General features: G+C 47.0%; 1 protein-coding gene across 1 annotated transcript in view; it reads left to right on the top strand.

Moving 5' to 3' along the window:
- The first annotated feature begins 21672 nt into the window (after positions 1-21672).
- LOC144798009 (ATP-binding cassette sub-family C member 12-like) overlaps positions 21673-26212 on the top strand; it is a 2245771-nt gene continuing 2241231 nt past the window's right edge. Inside the window, exons 1-2 of the mRNA XM_078668799.1 lie at positions 21673-21687; positions 21860-22017. Coding sequence (XP_078524925.1) covers positions 21673-21687; positions 21860-22017 — 173 coding nt within the window. The remainder of the gene's footprint in view (positions 21688-21859; positions 22018-26212) is intronic.

The raw sequence follows: 26212 nt of genomic DNA, 5'->3' as shown, positions 1-26212 counted from the left end.
TCCCTGGACAGGAAACAAGCATCCTGGGACCGGTTTCGGGTTCATAACCCTCATCAGCCAGGCTATCTTGAATCCAGTGGCAAAGTGAGTAAGGGACCCACGTCTGGGCATACCCTGCCAATTTAGGGCGAACAAAACGATACCAAAGGGGATGATAGACGGAGTGTTTGAGCAAATCAAACACTCACCCCCAGTCAACTGATCTGGGTTTAATCCATCATCATTCTTTATCTCACTCCACCACACCAGTTCAGACATGGCCATATGCAAATCAGTATGACCCTGTACCTCATGGGAACAGCCCAGCCCGAACTGCCAAGCCATGTCTTCCCTGGACTGGAAACAAGCATCCTGGGTGCAGTTTCGGGTTCATAATCCTCATCAGCCAGGCTATCTTGAATCCAGTGGGAAAATGTGCAAGAGACCCACGTCTGGGCATACCCTGCCAACTTAGGGCGAACAGAGCGATACCAAAAGGGATGATGGACGGAGCGTTTGAGCAAATCAAGCACTCACCCCCAGTCAACTGATCTGGGTTTAATCCATCATCATTCTTTAGCTCACTCCACCACCCCAGTTCAGACATGGCCATTTGCAAATCAGTCTGGCCCTGTGCCTAATGGGAACAGTCCAGGCCGAACTGCCAAGCCATGTCTTCCCTGGACCGGAAACAAGTATCCTGGGACCGGTTTCGGGTACATAACCCTCATCAGTCAGGCTATCTGGAATCCAGTGGCAAAGTGAGCAAGGGACCCACGTCTGGGCATACCCTGCCAACTTAGGGGGAACAAAGCGATACCGAAGACATTGCTCGGCAGTTCGGGCTGGACTGTTCCCATGAGCACAGGGTCAAGACTGATTTGAATATGGCCATGTCTGAACTGTGGTGGCGTGGTGAGCAAAATAACGATCGATTAAACCCAGATCTGTGACTGGGGGTGAATGTTTTGCCAATGTACCACATTCCGTCCATCACCTTGTGTGTTTTGCTGTTCGCCCTATGTGGGAAGGGTATGCCCAGACGTGGGTCCCGTGCTCACTAGGCCACTGGAGTCAAGCTATCCTGACTGATGACGGCTGATAGCCAGAAACCAGTCCTAGGATGCTTGATTCCGGTCCAGGGAAGACATGGCTTGGCAGTTCAGGCTGGACTGTTCCCATGAGGTGCAGGGTCAAGACTGATTTGCATATGGCCATGTCTGAACTGGGGTGGCGTGGTGCATAAAATAACGATGGATTAAACCCAGATCTGTGAATGGGGGTGAATGTTTTGCCAATGTGCCACATTCCGTCCATCACCTTGTGTGTTTTGTTGTTTGCCCTATGTGGGAAGGGTATGCCCCGACGTTGGTACCGTGCTCACTACGCCACTGGAGTCAAGCTATCCTGACTGATGACGGCTGATAGCCAGAAACAAGTCCTAGGATGCTTGATTCCGGTCCAGGGAAGACATGGCTTGGCAGTTCAGGCTGGACTGTTCCCATGAGGCGCAGGGTCAAGACTGATTTGCATATGGCCATGTCTGAACTGGCGTGGCGTGGTGAGCAAAATAACTATGGATTACACCCAGATCTGTGACTGGGGGTGAATGTTTTGCCAATGTGCCACATTCTGTCCATCACCTTGTGTGTTTTGCTGTTCACCCTATGTGGGAAGGGTATACCCAGACGTGGGTCCCGTGCTCACTATGCCACTGGAGTCAACCTATCCTGGCTGATGACGGCTGATAGCCAGAAACCTGTCCTAGGATGCTTGATTCTGGTCCAGGGAAGATATGGCTTGGCGGTTCGGGCTGGACTCTTCCCATGAGGCAGAGGGCCAAGGCTGATTTGCATATGGCCATATCTGAACTGGGGTGGCGTGGTGAGCAAAATAACGATGGATTAAACCAGATCCGTGACTGAGTGTTAATGTCTTGCCAATGTGAAACATTCCGTCCATCACCTTGTGTGTTTTGAAGATAATCAATCAGCACCTTTGATTCTGACTAAACAGCATGAGAGGGACATGAACCGTACATGGACAACAGAGGTAAGAGGGGTAGGGACACTAATTTAACATTGGGGACCAGTGGGAGGGAGGGGCAAGACAACCACATGGACAACAAAATGTAGCTAGGAGGTCAGGGGCAGCACACCTACAACAGAGTGCACATGGGAGGGTCAGGAATAGCATGCTAAATACAGGAGGAAAGCAAGAGGGGAAGGGGCAGCACACAAACCTGTTGAAGTCAGGTAAGAGGGTCAAAGGCTAGAAACATAACATAGGGCTTGGGGAGGGATAGGGATTGCAAGCTGACCAGGGCTGGCAGAGGGGTAGAGATAGCAGAAGAAAATGTAAGTCAGGTGGAGGGGCAGTACATAGATGACAAAGGGCAGATGGAAAAGCTGACCACAGAGTATACGCGGAACAGGCTGGGAGAGCAAATGGAAAATGAAGGGTAAGTGGATTGGCCAGGGTAAGCACGTGGACAATGGAGGGTAAGTGAGAGAGGCTGTGGTAGCAAGCTGACCACCGAGGTCAGGCAGAAGGGGCATGGGCAGCGCACAGACAACAGAGGACAGGCAGAAGGAGCTGGAACTGAACAGAAACAATGGAGAGCAGGCATAAATGTCAGTCAGCAAGCTAGTCATAGAATGGAGGGTAGCTAACTCACTTACTGGCAGCAACCTGACCAAGGAGTGGAGACTGAAGGGTCAGAGGAAGCACAAATCAACAGAGGGTAGGAGGGAATTGCAAGGACAGCAAAGTGACCAAAGAGAGCAGGTGGGTGGGGAAAGGGCAAGACTCAGACTACAGAGGTTAGATAGAAATGGGCATGAGCAGTACATGGGTAATGGAGGCAAGCAAGGAAGCAGTGGCAACAAACTGACCTCGGAGGAAAGGGAGAGGATTAGGAACAGCACAGGGTCAACAAAATGCTGGTGAGAGGGTAAGGACAGCACACATACAATGGAATACAAGTGGGAGGGGCAGGGGCAGTGAGCTGAACTAGGAGGACATGCAAGGGGTACACAGGCAGCACACACTTAGAGTGCTGGGAAGGGACAGGAGAAAGATACTGAATGACAGATGGCAGAATGAGGGGTAACATGCTGACAAATGGGGGTAGGCGGGAAGGACAGGGGCAACACACAGATTACTGATGGAAGGTGGGAGAGGCATTGAGAGCTCACAGACAATGGAGGGCAAGCAAGAACAACAGGGGCAGCAAGCTGAAAATAGAGGGCAATATTGGAGGGGAGGGGCAGAAGACAACAGAGGACAGGTGGGAGTGGGCAAGCAGTACACTTTACCTACTTACTTACTTACTCACAGACAATGGGTGATGGGCAGGGGCAACAAGTTGACCTGAGATGGCAGATATAAGGGAAAGAAACAGCAAATGCACTCCAGAGGGCAAGTTGGAGGTCATGGGAAGTACAAGGAAGTCCAGGGATGAGGGGAATGGCTGCACACGGTAACACATGGTATGTGGGAGCTCCAAGTGCAGGAAACTGACCGTGCATTGCAGAATGGTGGGGTAGAGGCAGCACATCGGCAATGGGGGACAAGTGGGATGGGCACGAACAGTCCACAGACAGAGGCAGGTGAGAAATGCAATGGCAACACGATGACCTCAGAGGGCAGGCATGGGAGAATGAAACAGCACACTGACAGCAGAGGACAGGTTGGAGGGCAGGGGCAACAAATGTACAGTGGAGTGCAGGTGTAAGAGGAAGGGGCAACATGCTTACCACAAGGGGCAGGCAAAAGAATTAGGGGCAGCATACAGACAAGCGGGGAAGGTAAGAGTTCGCTCTGTTGCCCATGTGTCAACACATACACAACGGAGGCGGGAGGTGTACTGGCAGCAAGCTGACCATGGAGGGCAGGTGGAGGGCAGGAGCAACACACACACAATGGAGTGTAGGCACGATTTGTAGATACAGCACATCTGCAAAGGTGGGTAGGCAAAAAGGGAAGGGGTGCAAGCAGGGAATGGACTGTAGGTGGGAGGGGCAACTGCTGCATACAGAGAATTGGGGTGGCAGATGCAGCACTCAAGAACCAGAGGGTAAGTGGGAGCTGTAGGGCCGCCAACCAGACCATGCAGGGCGGAAGGAAGGTGCAGGGACAGCAGACAGACAACAGAGAAAAGGCAGGAGGGGCATGAGCAGAACACAGTCAATGGAGATCAGTGAGATCTGCAGGGACAGCAAGCTGAACTCGGCGTGCAGACAGGAAAAGCACACATACAACGGAGGGCACATCAGAGGGTAGGGTCAGCAAGCATATAACAGAGTGCTGGTGCAGGAGAGACACCAGGGGCAGCATACGGACAATAGAGAGCAGGTGTTAGGGCATGGGCACCACATGGGCAACAGAGGGCATCCATCAGGGGCATTGACAGCAATATAACTGCATAGGGGAAGGTAGAGGAGCAAGGACAATAAACTAACAGTGGAGGAAATGCTGGAGGAATAAGGTAAGCTCACTGACAACGGAGGGCAAACTTGAGGGGCATGGGCAGCATACAGACTATAGAGGGCAGGTGCAAGGGATGCAAGCTAATCACAGAGGACATATGGGAGGGGCAGAGGACGCACACGAATACCAGAGGACTGGGCTAGGGAAGGAGAAGTACACATACACTGTGGGCATGGGGGTGGGGCCATGACAGCATGCTCACTACGGAGGGAAGGCAGCAGGGGCAGCACATGGACAATAGATGGCATGTGGAATTAGCAGTGGTAGATAGCTGTCAATTAAGGGCAGGAAGGAGGGGCAGGGATAGCACATGGCCTTTAGAGAGCAAGGCGGGAGGACCAGGGACAGCAGATAGACAATGGAAGGCTGGGGTGAGGGCAAGGGGTACACTGGGACTATGAAGGACAATCAGCAGGGACAGCATGGCAACCACACAGGGCAGACCAGGGGGATATAGACAGCACAATGATAATGGAGGACAGTTGGGTAAGGCAGCAGCACCAAGTTGACCACAAACGATAGGTGGGAGGGGAAGGAGTAGCACATAGCACATGGACAACAAAGAGTAATTGAAAGGTGCAGGGGTAGGCCAATCTAGGATATGCAGGAGGGGCAGGGGCTACAAGCTGAGAATGGAGGGCAGGTAGGAGAGGCACAAGCAATATATAGATAATGGAGGGCAGGCGAGATATTCAGGGGCAGCAAGCTGACTTCAAAGGAGAGGCGAGAGAGGCAGGAGCAACACATTGACAATGGAGGTCAGGAAGGATGTCAAGTGCAGCATTTGTACAACTGAGTGCAGAGGCAGCAAGCTTATCCCAGTAGGTAATTTGAGGGGTTAGGGGCAGCACAAAGATAACAGATTGCAGGCAGGAGGGGCAGGGAAATAGACATACAACAGAAGGCTGCCGGATGGCCATGGGTTGGGGCAGCTCACAGACAATGGATGGCTGGCAGAAGGGGCGGGGCAGCACATTGACCTTAGTGGACCCGATTAAGGTGCAGAGGTAGTAAACTCATTACTGAGGGCAGGTGGAACGGGCAGCACACAGGCAGCAGAGGGTTTGTGGGAGGGACAGGTGGAGCAAGCTGACCATGGAGGGTAAATGGTAGGGACAGTGGCTGCACATGGACTTAAATTGTAAGCAGGAGGGGTAAGTGCAGCACATTGATGATTGATGGCAGTCAGAAGGGCAAGGGATAGATATCTCCCCACGAAGTGCAGACAAGGGGTTGTGGAGTACACAGACAATGGGGGCAGTCAAGAATGTTAGGGGCTGCAAGCTTATCACAGAGGGTGGGTGGGGAGTGCCGGGGCACAACATGGAGAACAGTGGGCAGTCCGGAGTGGCAAGGACAACAAACCGACCATGGACAGCAGGTGGAAGAGTCTGAGGCATTAGATGGGCAATGGAGGGCTGGAGCAAGGGGCGGGGTAGCCCACAGACAATGGAAGGAAGTTGTGAGGCATGGGGCATAAAGCTGATCTCTGAGGAAAAGTGGGAGTATCATTGGTACTATCTAGACAAGGAAGGGTACGTGAAAGTGGCACACAGACAACAAAGGATAGGTGGGCAGGCAATGGAAGCAATTTGACCATGGAGGACATGTGAAGGGGCAGGGGCAGGGGCAGCAAACAAACAACAGGGAACATGTGAGAGAAGCAAGGTCAGCACTCAGATCATGGAGGGCAGGCAGGAGAGGCAGGGTCAGCAAGCTGACCACAGACAACAGGCAGGAGAAGCAGGGGCATTGCTTGGACAACAAAGTGCATGCATGAGGTATAGGAAAAGCACATATACACTGGAGATTAGGTGAGAGGGAACAAGGCAGGGGTAGCAAACTGAAAATGAAGAACAGGCGGGAAAGACAGGGGAGCACACAGATGATGGAGCGAAGATGGGAGTTATAAGGTCAGCAAACAGACAATAGTGGGTAGGTGGGAGCTATAGGGACAGGACACAGACAATTGAGGGCAGGTAGGAGGGGAAAAGCAGTACACAGGCAAAGGAGGCAGGCAAGAAGAGAGTGGGAACAAGCTAATCATGAACAGCAGGTGGGTGAGGATGAACATAACATTGACAAGCGAGAGCTACTTGTGGGGCAGAGGCAACACACATACAATTAAGTGCAGGTGAGAGGGGTAAGTACAGCAACTCTTGCCACAGAGGAAATGTGGATAGGGTGGCAGAACACACACATAACAAAGGGTAGGTGAGAAGTAAGAAAACAATAAACACATGGCAGGCAGGATGGCTTGGGCAGCATGTAGATCCCAAAGGGCAAGGGAGTGACAGGAGCAGCACACAGACTAATGAGGGCATGTTGGAAGGGCATGTGAAAGCACACAGATAACGGTGGGCAGGCAGGAGGAGAAGAGGCTGCAAGCTGACCAAAGATAGCAGGTGAGAAGGGCATGGGCAGCACATAGAAAATGGAGGGCAGGTCGGACGACCATAGACAGAACCCAGACAATGGAAGGCAAGCAAGTGAGGTATGGGCAGCATGGGGGCCATGGAGGGCACGCAGAAGAGTCAGACGCAGCATACCGAAAATGGAGGGCAGGCAAAAGTGGCAGGGGCAACACATGAGCAACATGAGCCAGGTTGGAGGGGCACTTGCAGAAAGGTGACCGTGGAGAACTGGTGGAAGCAGCAGGGGCAGCATACAGGTAATAGAATTCAGGCAGGAGGTACAAGGGCAGCACACAAATAATGGAGGGCAGATGGAAGGGGAAGGGGCATCAATCTGACCACCGAGGATCGACAGGAGGGGCAGAGCCATCACACACACAATGGGGGCAGGTGAGAATGGCTGGGGCAACACAAGGACAATGGAGGGTAGGCTGGAGGGACAATGGCAGCAAGCTTAATATGGAGGGCAGGTGAGAGTGTCAAGGCAGCACACGGTCAATGGAGTACAGGCACAATGGAGGGAAGGTGAGAGAAGCAGGTGCAGCAAGCTGATAACAGATGACAGACAGGGGAACAATGGAAGCATTTGGACAATGGAGGGGTGCACATTGGCAATGAATGACAGCTAAGACAGTCATATTCAGGAAGGTGAGAATGGAGGTCAGGTGGGCGAGGCAATGGCAGCACACATAAATATTGGGCAGGAAGGATAAGGGCTGCAAACTTGCCACAGAGTACAGGTTTGAGAAGCAGGGGCAATACTGAGACAGCAAAGGCAGGCCAGCAGTGGCAGGATCACAACACATACACATGATAGAGCAGGGGCATCACACATACAAATTCAGGTTAGATGGTCAAGGCTAACAAGATGACCATAGAGGACATTTGGGGAGCAGGGCAGCACACACACAAGAGATCAGGCAGTAGAGTGACAGCATATGATCATCAGAGGACATGTGGGAGATGTCAGGACCACAAGCAGACCACAGACGGCAGCCTGGAGGGGCAGGGACAACATATGGGCAATAGAGGACAGGTGGATGAGACAAGAGCATCATACGGACTAAAGAGGGCAAGTGGAAAGGGCAGCAATTTGATCTTGAAGGACAGGTGGGTAGGGTGGGGCAGTCCATGGACAATGGGGCAGGAAGTGGCAGGGGCAGCACAGGGATAATGGAGGACAGACTATAGTACATGGGACAGGAAGTTGACCATTGAGGGCATAAGGGGGTCAGGGACAGCAGACAGGCAATGAAGAGCAGGCAAGAGTGGCAGTGGCAACACACAGACAATAGAGGGCAAGCAGGAGGGGTATTGGTGGCAAACTGACCAAGGAGGTCAGTCAGGAGGGGCAGGTGTAGCACACGAACCATGGAAGGCAGACAGCAGTGGTAATGGAGCACACAGACAATGAAGGGCAAATGAGAAGGGTAGGGGAAGCACATGGACAACTGAGGGCAGTGCTGGGCCTGGGTGCCATTTTAATTATGTCAGCATTATTTCTGTGTTTTTAACAATTTCATATTATGCTTCGTACATAAACTTCCTGATTACCCGATGTCACAGAGAATATTATGCAAGCAGGTGGGGTTGGGTCTGCAGGCAGAACACATGGCTGTTGGAAGGGACAGGGGCAGATTTGGATAACACACAGCAGGTGGGAGATGCAGGGTGAGCGCAAGGGAAATTGAGGCTATGTGGGAGGGAGCAAACGCAGCACACAGTTGTCATAGTATAAGTAGAAGGGTTAGAGGCAAAAATATGACCACGGAGGGGAAGAGAGAGGGTCTGGGACAGTAAATGAACACTGGAGGGCAGGCAAGAGGGGAAGGGTCTGGAATATGACTATGGAGGAGGAGCAGTGGCAGAAAGCTGTCCAAAGACGGCAGGTGAGAGGAGCATGGGAAGCATAAAGACAATTGGGGGCAGAGGAGAGGGGTAGAGGCAGCACAAGGACAACTAAGGACATGCATAAGGGGTCAGGACAGCACTTGGTTAACTGAGGACAGTGCTGGGCAAAATTTGAATTACAAATGGCATAATTTGCTTGTTCTCAAGAATTTCAAATTATGCATTATGCATGTTAGAAGAATTTTTGGAACTTATGCCAATTCTTAAAATGCTTCACCATTTATGCTGTAAACATTATAGCTACTACCACATTGGGATTCAAAATTTGCCCTAACATGCACATGAACAACAGAATATAATGATTGCTGCTCTCAGCTTTTACAATGGAGGGCAAGTGGTAGAGACAGGGGCAGCAGAAGGAATGAGGCCACTGGTCAGGTGGGAGGGGCGGGGGCAACACCTGGATAACATAGGGCAGGTGGGAAAGGCACTGGGAGAAAGCTGACCTATGCCAGGAGCAGGGGCAGTACATGGAGACAGAGGGCAGTCATAAAGATCAGGGGTAGCACATGGACAATGGAGGTGAGGCAGGATTAACACTGGTCGCAAGCTGATCATGGAGGGAGGTGGAGGGACAGAGGCAGTACACATACAATGGAGGGCAGAAAACTGACAGTGGAGAGTAGGCATGAGGGGTAGGGACATCACTAGTACAATGGAGGGCAGGAGGGAGCGACAGGGGCAGCCTGCTAACAACTTATGGTGATGTCAGATTTTAAATTACAAGTCTGAAAATGCCTCTTTTTAGAGAGTTGATATTATCTTACTTTAACCATTTTGCTCCTCTGCCTGTCTCTAAATATATGTCTGGGCTGGGTGATAGCTGGACTGTGTGTATTACCTCTAGACATTCACACACAAAGCAGAGACCTTGGCTGTGACATTTGCATCCTGATGGCCCATCATCAGACTGATGGACCTTTCTGAGGTGGATTAGGAAGAAGGATATGATGCTTGCACCTGAATAGGGCTGTGCCTATCACCACACAACAAGTTGAATTCCCCCCTGTACTGATTCTGGAGTCAGGACAAACAAGACAGGGGCCTTGGGATCTTTAAAGGTCTCTTTGAAGGAAGTCTCCCCCACTTCAAAGGCACATTTAGGTATAAGTACTGGACCCCTGACACCATAAAATCAGAACTTTGCTGGAACCAAGGACATTCTGCCTGGAAGAAGAAGTGCTATGCTGCAGGAGCGACTGACACATTGCTACCTGCTTTCCTATGTTGAAATGTTGATTGCTGTGCTATAGGAGGGACTGTCACTTTGCTACCTGCTTTGCTGTGAGGACCTGCTGCCTGCTGATTTTTGCCTGGGAGTGAAAGGACTGGACCTGCCCTCTACATCCTTGAACCCAAGTTTCTCCAAGGGCTTACTGGCTTGCCCCCTTTTCTTGAAGTCTCAGTGCCATCAAAAACTTCCTTCAACTCCTCTTCAGTCGATGGATTCTGCCATCTGTGAGTCGTCTCTTGCCTGAGGTGCCGCTACAGACCTAGGCATCAGAAGTGGGTTCTGTAGTTATTTTTCTGCAAACATCGATGCAGTGATACCTTTGTGCTGATCAGAACGGATGCAGTGCCCTCCAGCACAGACGCAGTGCTGACTCGAGGACGATGCAGGACCTGACTCCGAGGCTGGACTCTGATGCATTCCTCCAACTGCGTGAATTGCAACCGACGCATCCAGTCTTCTACATTGATGCTTGCTCCACCCAAGGCAATTTTTCAGCGGTTCCTGTGTGGGTCCTGTGCTGGGCCTGTCCTCCATCGCGTTCGACCTGAACTTTGGATTTATCGTGGTCTAGCGTGACCTCAAGTATCCTTTTAGCACTATTGGCTTCTAAGCACTGTTTTGGAATTTAATCTTTAAAAATGTAAATCTTGACTTCTACTTATTGATTTCTTTGTCATTTTGTCTAGTTTTACACAGATAAACATTCTCTATGTTTTTAAGCTTCTGTGGAGTCTACACATTGCCTCTTAAGTTATGCCTGGCAGTTCTGTGCCAAGCTACCAGAGGGTGAGCACAGGTTAATTTAGGTTGTGTATCTCACTTACCGTGACTGGAATTGTGGTTCCTACTTGGGCAGGGTGCATACCTCTGCCAACTAGAGAGCCAATTTCTAACAGGCCTTGTAAAGGTAAAGTCCCCATTGTTAATTATTTTACACGTATACTTCTTTTTACAGTATTTATAGCAGATCTTCCCAATGAGCATCTTCTCGGCAGCGCAGGTTAACCCCACAACACTCTTATGTCTAAAAAACACATTATCTATGCACTACTCTTTATTTGCACACCACCCTTCATATCCCAAACTCGATTTATCCTCCAAGATCCTTTGCCTGCCTAATAATTTTCATTTCCCAGCACATACCATATGTTGTTCTTCCTCCCCTCCTACCAAATGTTATTTTTTGTCACAATTCCTCCCTACATGATCCACTATCTCTCTGGTACCTTACAATTGATGCACTGTATTACATTGCTGAGCACAGAAACTGCACCCAGTATAATAAACACACAATATCATTAAATATTTACTCATTTCATTGTGAAACCTGGAATGATTATATTTATTTTTCCAACATGGTCTTTTTTCATTTTAGAAACACAGACCACAGATTTTCTGAATTGTTAATGGAAAATGTTCAGGAACGACGAAGCACAATTACCCAACAATTATGGCTCCATTGACTCAAGGAAGAGGGAAAACAATGCTGATGGTCTCACTTACGTAAGTTAACATTTACTGAAATATTGATCACAGAAAGTGTGTCAAAAATATTCATATAGATTTTGCACCATTATCATTAAATTAGTTGTATACCTAGTTAAACGAAAAATTAATATGCAAAGCAGTATATGTCAGTGGTATGGGAAAGCAGATCTATAAGGTTTCTGTTTTTGAATGGTGGAACCCAAAAAATAAGCATGTAACAAAATTTTTTTTTAATAGATTATCATGTACATCTGATCCTAGCAACCACTTACTAGTGGTTGCCACTTAAACGCATATTTAACAGTACGAGTGTGATTCAGTATCTGCAACTTTGGAGGTCTATTGAGCCGGCGCTTAGTTTAATACCATGGACTAGGTGAAGTTGTAGCTGGCACTGGTGGTGAGCGTGTGGGGGAAGCACATCACATACCGTCCCGGAGCAGCTGGACATGTGTGTAGCCATGGACCTTGCTGACATAATCAAGCAAGCTCTTGGTTCCAGTCTGGTAAACAGTGTCATATGTCAGCACTACATAGTTGTAAAAACACAGTTCAATTTAATGGCTAATTTACAGATGGTTTCAAGGGATACAAAATACCAACTCTCTTGTTGTACGGTTCCTACTAATCAAGTAAGACTTTGCATTTGGACATAATATGCATCAAAATATGGGGACTAAGTCCATGTTTGTAACCAGAATATGTTCGCTCAATTCCTGGCTATCTCACAGTGTGTCATTAGGACCCCTAAACATGACAGGGTACCAGACCGTGTCTGCAATCTCAGAACATGACCACTCTGACTCCCTAAAGGAAGTTGTGAAAACACATCTTTTGTGGTTACGTTAGGAATGCCCAAAGGGACACACAAGAAATACACGATTTGGCATTTTAAACATTCATTAAAGCAATTCGCTTCTTGTGTAAAATGCATGAGCCACAAATATTATTAGAAGGAAACAAAGCATTGTTACCAGCATTACAAGGATAGTGAAGAAGATGAATAATTCAACCATTATAATGTTACAAGTTACAGTGGTTATATGAATATCTGATTATGGCACATATTGCTAACTCTACCTATCACTAACTATACTGTAGAGATCATAGTAAGAAGATCTCTTGGAGCAACCTAACTCCCCATTTACCTGTATGTGTGATATATCAGGAAGCCAGCTTTATGTAGAACAGGCCACCGACCTTTGTAGGATAGTGATGAAAGTCAGCAGGGTTGGCAGTCAGTCATAGGTGAAGTTCAGAATAATCCATGGAAGTGCTCCTCTGATGAGCCAAAGTTCAGAAGTAGTTTATATCATCAAAACCGGTTCCATTTGCTCTGTGCTCGAGGTCCCTTGCTAATGTTATTATTTGTCTTTCCAATTCAGAGCTGTCTCCAAACGGGCAACAAAATACAAGGGCAGTGTGCTCAGTGTACATTTGCCTTGAACAGAATGTACAGTGTCATAAAAAAATCCTCAAAGAAATGTGCGCTGCAAGCAGAACACTTTCTGATTACGTTATCATGCATGTGCAAAGAATGTTAAAAGTCACTGTCTAAAATGATGTCAAGTTTAAACGTGAACTTGTAGAATGGAAGATTTTGTGCCTGGCCCTAATGAACCTAACTACAATCTTGTCACCTTATAGTTTCCTAAATATAACAGAGACTATACAAGGAATGTGATTAAACAGCATGAAACTTCTGGCTCACTTGAAAGAACTAGAGCTCTCTCAAATGGGTTGTTATCAACGGTTCATCCTTGAATCTTTCAGACTAATAATTATTTTGAAAAAATACATGCATTTAAAAGTACTTGTGATTGGTTAGATGTAAAACTATGTGTACAGTAGCAGTGTCTGACATAAATGTTCTACCACATACATCATTCACAAAAACAATATTTCATTTGGTGTAGATGTTCGTTTATGTTATCTAGGACACAATATTTATGCCAGACAATATTCTGACAATGATAATCTTGTACTGTACGATGTCATAGTACAGTGAACTGCAACAGTCCAAAGTTCAGTTTCAACTTCAATAAGATCTGCAGAAATCATTGAATGCTTGCTTAGTCTACCTAAACCCAATGCTTTAAAGTTTTTGTTTTATTGCTCTCACTCTTTTTGCTGTACATTTTCAGATTCCTCTTTTTCTTCTTATTTTGAATAAGGACACTGTTTTGCTCCTCAGGTTTTAAAGTCTATTAATTGATATGGTCTGTTGTACAGCAAGATGTTATTTGGCCACTCTGTTTCATTTTTTAAAACATCTTTCCAAATCAAATCATGACTAGGTTGGAATAAAGAAAGAATGCATATCTTACCATATCCGTGCTTGCATTCTGCTGATCTACCACTTATGACAGCTCGTTACAATATGCGCATACCAATGTTTGCTTACATAATGGAAGGGTCTTTTCAACATCAAAGAGTATAAAGGCCTATCAAAGAGCACAGAGAATCCTAGTCAAACTCCAAGTACTGCCTTTAAAAGAAACAAAAGAAAACATTCAAGATACTCAAAATGATACATCCACATATTACTTTACCTTAAAACCTTATCCTAAAAATAAACAAATAAAGATATTGCGATTTATATACCACCCTACCACTGTGCCGAAATGGCTGTAGGTTGGGAAGCCCACGCTTTATAACAACATTGTACATCTGCCAATTCCAGAAAAGCTTCTATGTGGAAAAGCAATCTACTAACTGCTATATTACAGACTTAGGGGTCAATTAGGATGGCGGACGGATCGCCACCGCCGTGCAGGCGGTGGCGATCCGTCCGCCATCCTTGCCTATCCGCCACCTATTTCCCCCCCGCCATATTACAATGGCGGGGGGACCGTGGCGGACGGGAAGCCCGTCCACCGCTTTTCTGCCGCAGTCGCAAGGGCGGTGTCTATCAGACACCGCCAGCCATATTAGGATGTGCTGGGGGCTATGCCTTTCCGTGGCAGCAATGCCGCCACGAAAAGGCATACGGTCCTTGCATCGGGGGCCTGTTGTGGGCCCCCAGGGTGAAGGGTGCACCTGCAGTTGCATGCACAATGCGGTAGGCACCACGTGGTGCCTGCCGCTTTGTGCATGCAAATGCACAGCATGCATTTTTAACTTTGCAGCGGGTGCTGCTTAAAGCAGCACCTGCAGCAATGTTAAATATACGGGATGTGACCGCCAGGGTGGCGGTCACATCCTAATTCCAACGGAGGGAACGCCGCTGCCCCTGCGGACGGTCCCTCCACGCAGGTCCGTCCGCCATCATAATCGACCCCTTAGAGTGGAGAAAACGCTCTCTGAGTCTGTGTGGCAATAAGTATATCAGGATCTTGGAAACAAATGGCCAACTGTCATTAACTAAGACTGGACTGGACACCTTCTATTTTGACTAATGTGCCATCTGTTTCCAAAGAGCACTTTGTAGTACATAAGGCAGCAGCCTTGCTAAAACCTATCGATGCATCGGGCTTGAATCTGGAATTTTAAATCTCGAGCAACGGAAGCAGTATTCTCTTGCAATACTTAGTTTTACCTAGCTAGTCACTATTTTTTAAGGTACTGTAAATACATAAATACAAACTGATATCTCTAGAAGTGTGAAGGAAGGAAGTTTGCAGAGAACATCCTGCAGAGACATATCAGGTAAAATGTCAATTAAACTAGTCCTTGCTTTCCACCAACTACATTCTGAAATTATTTAATTTCACTTTTATTGCTGTAAGCGTGGCCAGGAGAATTCTTAGTGTGGGCAGTATTTTTGGTGAACGAAAATAAAGGCGAGCTGAAGGTGCCAGCCATGGAATGTCACCACTTGAGAAGTAGAGTTGTGAACCATAAACAGCTATTGTATGTTGTTTCTTTTTCAAACAGGACAACAGATGCGTGTCAGTACTGGGTTTGTTTAAAATTACACACCAAGCCAAATTGAAATAGACAACCGATTTAGGAAAATTGTGTAGCTTTGAAACTTCTACAGAGCAGGTTTGCCACATAATACTGTAGGTGAAAAGTAAAACTGAAAGTACCCAGGCTTCAGCAGAACCTAGAGAATTAATACAGTTTTTAAGCTACATGTGTTATTTATAGCATATTCCTTGGAAGCATGGTCCAAAGGCTGGATGAAAGTGAGGTTTTACATTTGTTAACCTCTTGCTGAAATTCCAAATCTGGGAGTTAATCACAGACCTAGGGCCATCAGAAACGCACAGTCTGTAGGAAAATATTCTGGCTGTTCCACTTCCCCCTGTAAAGGGCCTGCTTCAAACACCTCTATTAGTCCTTAAATATCAACAGACTTCACTTTTGGTATTCCTCATCCTCTCAGTAACCTCAAAATATCTCCCAGACACTGTCATCTTACAATTTATCAGAAACATCTAGATAGTCCTTTAATAGCCCTTGGCTTCTGTGGAGGGTCCCAAAATGCAAAATCCCCATTTATTAACCATAAACTTTTTTTTAAGAAGCACTGCCGCAAAAACTGCAAAGTTTTCCCCTTGGGCCATCTCAATCCTGATGGAGTGACGGTCCCCCTTGTGCGAGCAATCTGGTTGTCTGGCAGCAACATGAGCAAAAATGTTGCGGTAGCCAATAAAGTTATGAGGGAAAATAGAGGAGCTACTGCCTCTATCCATTCTAGGCTGATGGAGTCACTCCTATGATGGTGGCGAGTGCTCATTCTCACAGTCTCGTCTGCACCATGCAGTTTACATCTGGCATTTATGTGTGCCAGGCACCCATCCATTACTGTACTGCAGTCATGCTATCTACACTTAAATGACTACAGCATGAAGTGCTAAGTCAGGGGTGCCAGAGCTCTGAGATGCTATAGCCACAGGGCACTGACACCCCTGGCATTGCATCCATACTGCAGTCATTTGGGATCAGAGACCCTAGTTGAAGCTGAGTAATGGTGGTTGAAGGGCGTTGTGTCAGTGTGCTTTTGTATGTTTGTCTTGTGCGTATGTGAGTGAAACTCTGTGTCTCCATTTGTGTGTATCTGCATCATGAGAAAGAGTACTCATAGGAGTGCAGTATGAGTGTGTGTCTGCCAGCAGTAAGCACTAGTGACCTCATAAATTAACAGGAATAGTCTTGCCAATGGTCTGGCATGGCTTTAAGAGCTCTTGCATGACCAGAGATATAAACATGTTTGACATATAAATCGTACAGCAAACACAGTAAGAGAAATGCTCTTCAAAGTTCAGAAACATGTTCCTTTAACATGCAGACACAATTCATCGGATTGCTGAAAGAGGCATTTCCTAAAAGAAGTAGGTTAACAAAATTTATGCTCTCCTCTACTCCTGCACCCTGATGCATATGTCATTAGTAAAACAAGAGGCAAGTCAATTATTTGCTCCCTCTATGTAAATGTACATGTATTTATATAGCGCAAATCACCGACCCGGTATCTAAGCGCTTGCTTAGGGAACCCGTCCTGGTATTCCCCTGTGAGATACCCCGGCAGGGTATCCACAAGGTGAAAGCCAGGCATCCCGCCGCGAGGGGCCGTAGTGGAGATTAAGCAAGCTATTGCCCAGAGTCGCAGAGTGTGACCCCGTGAGTTGAGTAGGCACCGGAGCGAGAATTGTCGAGTCTGTGGAATTTTTGAGCCCGAGACCCGCCGAGGCGGGGAATCGAACCCTGGTCCACGGCCGATCTCAGCTTTCGGGTCTGCCGCCTCTAACCACTGAGCCACGCTTCTCCTCGGTTATTATATATCGAGCAACAGTATAGCCCATTAAATCAAACACAAGAGGTGTTTGTACAGCATGCTACTTTTTTGCAAGGCACATTAATATGAATTAAAGAAAAAACAAGGGAAATAAATAAATTGCCTAGGTCACACAATTTGGTCGAATGGGGTAAGATAGATCAGAGGGTATCTTAGTTCACTTTGTACAATTCAGCCACTTCGTTGATATGTATATCTATCTCACAACAAAGGTTGCTGCTTTGCCGTCCATTCCTGGCACATGAGGTTATAGAGCAGGTGGCAAGCAGAAGCCACCTGAAGATTTGTCGTGTTTGGAGCTTCAGCTGAGCGAGGGCCATGCATTTGATTGAAAACTTCAGTGATTCTCCCACCCCCAGAGTCTGGTGCAGTTTATGTACCAACTTTTACGTCCCATCACTTTCTAAAGCCACCAGCTGCCACTGGTCCAGAAGTTTTCAATCTGCAGCATTTTGTTTAGAAGAAGTCACTGATCTATGGTATATTACTAAACCTCTAAAATCATTCGCTACTGACAGTTTAGAACAGTGGTTCCCAAACATTTTTTAGCCGCGGCTCCCTTGACCCATTGGCCATTGCCCGTGGCTCCCCACTGTCACTTTTTATGGAGGGTGGGGGGATGTAAGCTCGGCCTCAGGAGTGCTTGCATTTTCTCTCTGAAAATAATTGGGATGAAGCTGGTGAAGGTTTTGAAATCCTATAAGCAGAGTGTTTTTTTTAATATAACTAAATAACCCTAGTTACACTTATTTGCCCCTTCCTTTTTTTGAGTACCCTCTCAAACTTGTTTATCCCACTTAAAGTGCTAGATAGCATCCCTATGCATTTAGGCCCCATTGCTAAAGTGTTTCTGCACTTGAAGAATATTTGCATGCATTTCCATTTCTACCCATGTAGCCAACACACCTGTCTCAGCAGGGTGACTCATGAGTTTTTTAAACCACATACAGCTTTCATTTTGCTGTCTCCTCCATAAAATTGGCTTCAAATCAATGCAAGTAAAATAAATTTCTCTGATTACATTTTTTTCCCTCTTTCTTGCTTCCAAATGTTGGTATTATGCTGTATATGGTGTTTTACTTTCCTAAGCTCAAGGAAAGAGCAGGCCTGCCTGGAAATGTGTGTATACCGAAAGTAATGTATCCTGGAAATACATATGGTTCAAGTACAAATGTCAATATTTAATAATACTTAGTGTGTTTAATAGACAGGACAACTGTACTTTCCTGATAACTTGCATTGGTGTAAATGAAACTATTAACGAGTCTAACCAAATAAATCAGGCATCTTCCTCTTACTTTGGAGGCATTGGAACTTGGTGATCCAGTGAAATATGGATGTCATTTCCCTTGACATGCCATCAACTAATCACTACATTTACAGCTTTAGGCATGTCACTTACAAATCATCAACATCATGTGTTTAAGTCTAATTAGTTTTAACTGAAGCCTACAGACCCTTCAACATTAAATGCATTAAAGAGTTTGGTGCGCAGCTCCCCAGACTAGGTTTGACGGCTCCCCAGGGAGCCAAAGACGCACAGTTTGGGAACCACTGCTTTAGAATAATACCTTTGTTGGGTAATGATATAAGGGAGGCAATCAAATGCAGGCAGTGCTAAATTGTTTTATAACGGAAATGTAATGTAAAATACCACTGTAAAGGGTCCTTTAGATTCAACTCAATTATTTGTTTATCTTGTTTTACCAGTTAGTATCACACCACACCATGTGTGTTACCTCCTTTCCCATTGCATTTCTGCATGATACACTTCAATATACTGGATTAAATATATTGTTAAAGACCTCTGAGAAACCAAAATACAACCTGTCTTTTTATTATTATTTATTTAAAACATTTATAAAGCGCAACTATCACCTTGCAGGTATCCTGGCGCTGAGATAACTCTTAAGAAAGATCCACTGGGAGACCACAGTTGAATAATTGGCGGTTAACATTTTGAAACAGCCAGGTTTTGACCCGTTTCCTAAAAGGGAGAAGTTCACTTATTTGACAGACATCCAAAGGCAGGCTGTTCCAGAGTTTTGATGCAGTAACCCTGAAAGATCTTCCTCCTGTCCTGACTTTTTAAAATCTTGGTACTTTGACAAGGCAGGCCGTTGTAGATCGGAGGGCTCTGGTTGGAATGTACCAGTCAAACATAGATTGCAGGGGGGCAGGCCCAACTCCATGCAAGGCTTTAAAAACAAGACAGAGAGATTTAAAAACAACTCGCTGTTTCATAGGGAGCCAATGAAGCTCGGCCATTGCTTCAGTGGCCAAGGATCTCCTAGGCCAGCCCAGGGCCAGTTTGGCAGCGGCTGTTTGAACTCTTTGGAGTCTGTCTAGCAGCACAGACGGGGCCTCGAGCAACAGCGCATTGCAATAGTCAAGGCGACTAAGAATGGTGCACCTGACTATTAAGGCCCGGGCCTGCAAGGGAACAAGTGGGAAGATCTTGCGGAGTGAGCGAATAAGGGAAGTGCAGGTGAGTACTGTTTTCGCAACCTGGGCTTCCATGGTGAGCTTATTGTCCATCATAACACCCAGATTGCGAACGGTGGTGACCGTCTGTGGTTTTTCCAGAATTTCAGGGGGCCAGAACTCCGCTGGGAACGGGCGGGGGATCCGACTTCCGGCACAGAACAGAACCTCGGTTTTAGAGGCGTTGAACTGTATGGAGTTCTTGTGTAGCCAGCAAGCCGTGTCTCGCAGACAGTCATGAAACGACTCCAGAGGAATCGATTCCTCACCCTCCCAAGAGAGAATGAGCTGAGTGTCATCGGCATAGTTAATTGCTCTTAGCCTGTGGGATTTTATTAACGTAATCAGAGGTTTTAAATAAATGTTAAATAAAATCGGGCTGATGGACGAGTCTTGAGGCACCCCGTGGGTCACCGGGGAGAAGGCCGATTGATACGGGGGAGGGACAAAGCCTCCTTCCTATCCCGCAGGAAGGAGTGAAACCAATGCAGGACAGTGCCACCCACCCCGGCCTCTCTTAGTCTCTCCAATAGAATCATATGATTGACCGTATCGAATGCGGCAGACAGGTCCAACAGGATCAAGGCTGCTGCCTGGCCCCTGTCTGCACGCATAAGAAGGTCCTCCATGGCAGTAAGTAGAGCTGTTTCAGTGCCATGGGCTGGATGAAAGCCGAATTGTATTTCGTCCAGGAAATGATTCTGCTCCAGATGTTTGGAGAGACACGAGCTCACCCAGCGCTCGGAAATTTTTGCCGGGAATGGTAGCAGGTAGATTGGTCGATAATTCTGTAGACACTCAGGATTCAGAGAGGGTTTCTTCAACAGTGGCCTAATGAGCGCCTGCTTCCAAGGGGCAGGAACTAGGCCACTGCTCAGGGATTGATTGCAAATCCTGCAGAGAGTGGGAAAGAGTTCCTCTCCGGATACCTTCCAGTTTTTAGGGGGGATGGGGTCGAGAGGAGAGCCCGAGGAAATCCCTTGAGCCAGTCTGTTAAATTCCACCTCAGTAATGGGGGGAAAATCCCACAAGAGGTCCAAGGGCTGGCACCCTTGGCTCGCTGCTCCATAGTCGATGATGGCAATCTCAGGGCCGGTGGAGTCGACCAGAGTGGAAGAGATGCTTAGGTTTCGAATGATAGTCTCAATTTTATCATTGAAAAACAGCCCTAGATTGTCGTACAGGTGTTGTGTAGGAGGGATAGGTTTTTTAGCGCAATCAGGGTGGGTAAGGCTGTTCAGAATCTGGAAGATACTTTTGGAGCTGTTGGCGGCTGTACAAATTGTGGAACAGTAGTAAGCAGATTTGGATTTCAGAATCGCATTTTTGTATTCCAAAAGTTTAGTTTTCCAGAGTTGCTTGTTAGCATCAAGGTAGCCCAGTCTCCATTTTCTTTCAGCCTGCTTACAGGCCAATTTAAAAACCTTTAAAGAATCGTTGAACCAAGGAGCTGATACTCTACCCTTGTGCTTACATTTTTTTAATGGAACTAGGGAGTCAATAGTTGTCGATATCCTGAGACAAAAGGCCTCATAGTTATCCTCGGCCGGAAGATTTGGGGAGAAGCTATCCTCCACCTGGAACACAGCACCAGAAGTTCTCCGCCTTTCCAGAGCTTTCCAATCTCTATACGAAACTTCAGAGGAGGTACTGCGTGCCGGTATTTTAGCTCCCTTACAGTTGATGTAGAATTTAAGGAGAGAATGGTCAGTCCAGGCCATGGGCAAGATATCATTCAAATGTACTAGCTGAGGGGTGGAAAAATAAGGTCAAGTCGATGCCCTGCTCTATGAGTGGGTTCCCTGACTAGCTGTTTCAACCCCACGCTCTCACAAGAGAGCAAAAGGTTGTGCAGTCCAATATCTAAAGGACCGTTAGGCCATAGATTAAAGTCCCCTAAGATAATTAGCTTATTGTGGGAAGTCGCCATGTTGGAAAGAGAAGTAAGTAGCGATTGTTGATGCTGGGCACTGAAGGCCCCCGGTGGACGATAACAGATGATTACCGTGAAGGTAACTCCTGTGTGACTGTTAATTTTAAAGCACTTAATATGGATTGGAGCTTTGTGGGAGAATCAGAATGTATTTATATGATGTTCATTGTCTTTTTCTGTAGAGAAACAGTACACAGACAGATGGTCTGAGGTACCAGCAGTCAAGTGGCCTCGATGCCTCCTCAACTGAGACACTGGAAAATTATGATCGGCATCGCAGCTCCTACGAGAATTGTCATTCAAGTTTACAAACATCGATTCCAGTGCACAAGAAACCAAAGTAAGTCGACTGAATGTATGTAACAAGGAAGCGTTAGACAAAAATAAAAGGATGTAGTGGAAGGAACTGCCATGGGGGTGGGGCGAGATGGAGAGAGAGAGAGAGAGCAATAAAGAAAAAGTGATCACGAAAGCTGAGGATGGAGTTAAGGAATCATTGAGACTGGAATTAAAAGAAGCTTTAAAAATATGAGGCAGCACGAGAAGAAGAAAAGTAAGACTCACTGGAAAGAGAGAACAATAGGGAGAGAGTGAGTGAGATACCCCTTTGTCATGATATGGGTTGCCAACCAATCACAGACATGGCGAGATTCCGAGTAGTGGCTACTTGGAGGCGCTTATGGACCTGCCCGGATCTCATACTATTTGCTAAGGAGTTAGCAGAGGTGAGGTCCATGGGGGGCTCAGAACGAATCCCTTGGCTTCGTTCGGTGAAAAAGAGCCTGCACAACATGGGTCTCAAACATCTGTGGGTCTCCCCAAGCACCAACACTTTTCCATCAAAAAAAGAATTCAAAGAACTATTTTGGGCTTCAACCCGCCATTCTTTGGTAACTGCTTCCAGCTCTGGTAACCTCACGGGACGATTCTTAAGCTTTAAGCTAGACCCCTCCCGTGAGACTTACTGGGACATCATCACCAGACCACTGGACAAGAAACTTTATCATCAGTTTCGCGTGGGTGCCTTACCTTTGAATTCATTTACTTCATCCTGGGGTAAAACCTCCTCTAGTTTCTGTAGCTGGTGCCCAGACGAAAAAGAAACAGAAGGTCATCTATTGTTTGCCTGTCCGCAGTATTCTGAGCCCCGTTCCACATGGCTAAAACCCCTGTTCAAATGTCTTTCCTGTAGAAGGTCTTCCGAGGCAATCTGGATGTTGAAAACTAACACCTCGGAAATTTTTGTGATATGCTTGGCCAAATTCTTAGGTTGGGCATGGGCAATTAGGGCTAGAAGGAATCCATCTTAATTGTACCATGCAAGATTTTACTAAGTTAAATTTTTTTTTGCTAAACTTTGCTTTTTAGTCCCGGGTTTATATTTGTCTTGTATAACTAACAAAATTTAATAATCTGTTTTAGCCTTAAAGTGTATAATATGCTCATTATGTTTTGTAATGTTTTTTTATTTTTGTCTTATATGATTTTATTATTGAAATAAAGACATTAAAAACCTGAAAACCTGAGTGAGATACAGGTGACTTAAAGGCGAAAAGAAAAGTGAATGAAAGTCGACTCAAAGACAATGTAAAGGTTGGAAAGTATGGTGGGAGAAAGAATGGAAACACAGATCCAGTGTAAATCTATGGGAATAGAATGTGTCTGTGTAATATTGCACAAATGGTAACAAATATATAACTGCTCATGCATAAACAAATCTCACCAACCACTCAGGAGCATGTCTGAAAATGCACCTTTCATACATTTGTGCCAATCTGTATCGCTCTGTTCTCAAAAAAGAGCATTTTTGTTGTGCTAATCATTATTTTTTACAGCACTTATATCAGAAGGAATCATAGGTGGGGTGGATATTGTTCTGCGAAAAGACTCTTGTGACATTTGCACGTCAGAGATTACCGTCTTTCCCTAGTTCCACAACCTTCTTTCCAATGCCACAGAATTGATAATCTCCATACTACAATAGCTTTTGTTCCAGAAAATTGTTGCCATTACCTAGTACTGGCCTACATTTCTAAGCTCGTATTCACAATAGGGAGATGTGTTGTTGACCCTACGATGGGGGTGGGGGGGGCAGGGATGAAGTAGGCCAGAAGATCTTCTCTACTATTACCATTGTTTCAGGGGATCACCGGTCACCACCAGACAAGTATAGAAACCCAGAGATTCAGATCTTGACTCTGTCATCTAGGGCATTCTGAAGCTCACATCTCTAAGCTCCCCTACAACAGCAAGAGCTAACATGGACCTGTTACACACACCCAAAGCAACAATCACATTTAGCCCTGGCTCACCTCTCCCTGTGCGCCTGCAGAAGCCTTTCTTAATGGGCCTGTCTGCATTCTACCACCTCTCAATCCATCCAGGGTCCAAATTGTGAACACACAAATCAGACACACTAGTCTGTTAATGAGAGAACGCAATCAAACACAGTCATGGAGGAATATGTATTTAGACTTAAAGCTGAGAGAGACAAAGTATTTCTACTTCCAAGTATACTCTTCCCGACGCAGCTGGTGCAATCTACCTATACTGTTTTAACATCATTGACATAGCTGAGTCAGGAATGCATGTACATAATAGATTGTGCAAGCTAAGCGGCAGCGAAATATTTACAGAAATCTCATCAAAGCATTACCACATTCTCACAATGCCGAGGACAGGTGCGGGTTTCGACTTCTGCTATTTTGTGTCTTTTCTTATCCACCTCCTTTCTACATAATCCTTCAGTTCTGATACGCAAGGAGAAGTTGACAAGAATAAACAGCACATGGGCCTTCCCCACCGCCCCCCCTCCATTGGCCTAACTGCAAAGTCCAGGGTTTGTACAGCTGTGGGGTTAATACAATCACAATAAACACAACCTGAAAGACAGTTGTTCAATATCTCATTTATGCTTCTACAAAATGCAACCGACCTGTTGCCACAATTTAGTCTTTAAGTGTTTAGATAGAATAGGTCCAGCCTGCAGCAACACATGCTCTACAACCTCATACTCATCCAGGCCACCATGTGAACCCTCAGTATTTGCGACATGTGTCATCAAGCTCATGGCATATGCGGACGGTTGCACTCTCTTTACCTCTCATCACTACTGGTCAACTTCATCAATTCAGATGGTGCCTGACTGCTACTCAGCACATCAATTGGTCTAAGCAATCTTCTGAACCCTAGATGAGATTACACAACATGGCACCCAGGAAGAATAGGCAACTGCATTTCTTGGTTAATACTGTAATTTCCACTCACCATTCAGTGCTGCAGAGTTCGTCCCCCACCTCACTGAATGGACTATGTCTGTCCTCTCTTTATAAACAACTGAAACAAGAAATGGTTCCTGTAATGCCCAGCACAAGTCAGCATTCTAGTGCTGAGCCTGTAACTACACTGAACACCCACCCACCACTGATGTCACAGGTCATGTGACACAGTACCAATAAAAGAGGCCGAGCGCACGTGCTCTGGGCCAGTTGCACCGTGTGTCCTGCGTCCCAGTCATTTTCCAGCATGAGGGCCTTAGGCCCGACCCTACAATGGCGACGAGGGCGGAGCTGTGCCCATGCGTGCCAGCTAAAAGAAACATCGAGGAAAAGGGAAGAGGAGAGCTGCCTGCATCGACAGCACACCCCCTTTGAAGCGTGCCAGCCGCCGAGAGGCCCGTCGAGCCCCGGGCCTGAAAGGAAAAGAGAAGGTGACCGGGAGCTCACCCCGCACCTCTCAAGCCTGCTGAATGCCGCCCTGCCGTGGCGGTGCCCCCAAGAGGAGAAGCGGACCGGCCAGAGCCCACCTGTACCGGCCGCAAGTGAGACTGAAGAAAGTGCGGACCGACCGGAGCCCACCCGCGTCGGCCGCGAACGTGCCCACCTATCGGGAAGCCCTCGCGGAGCCCACCCGCGGATCAAGAGAGGCCCGTTGGCCGAAGGTGAGCCCATACGTTTATGAAACCAAAAGCGGAGCCCACCCGCAATTAACATAACCGGGATAATGGCGGCCGCCTCCTAGCGCCGCCCGGAACTACATAAAGCGGAGCCCATCCGCGATATGCCAAGCCGAGCGGAGCCCACCCGCATTGGCAGCACCAGAGGACCTCACAAAATAGAGACCCACGCGGTGCCCACCCGCGTAGGAGTCAAAGCCTGCCAGCCCGTCGAGACCCCTGCTGAACTGCCCTCTCGCGGGCTCTAACACTGCCCAGATCGGAGCCAGCCTACTCCAGTAACAGCATTCAAATACCCCCCCATGCAGCGTAATAACTGAGCCTGCTGCGGGCGGGGACAGACGGGAAACAAGCACAAAACAGCTAGCTCGACCAGCGTGGAATTGAGCCAGGTCTCCCCATCAAAGTAGGCACCGACTCACCACAACGGAGAGGGAAGGCGTGCAGTAGCATCTAGCTGCATGCATGTCTCTGGCGGCAGCAAACGGAGAGGAACTCTGCCCACAAGTACCGGCATCTCTGACCCAGTGAAGCCGAACGTTGAGCCAATCTGCAGCACAACTGAACCGGACTCGATTTG

Source organism: Lissotriton helveticus, chromosome 12 (genome assembly GCF_964261635.1).
Source record: "Lissotriton helveticus chromosome 12, aLisHel1.1, whole genome shotgun sequence".
NCBI classification, from domain to species: Eukaryota; Metazoa; Chordata; class Amphibia; order Caudata; family Salamandridae; genus Lissotriton; species Lissotriton helveticus.
The sequence above is the reverse complement of the archived record's forward strand: the minus strand, read 5'-3'. Positions and strand labels throughout refer to the sequence as shown.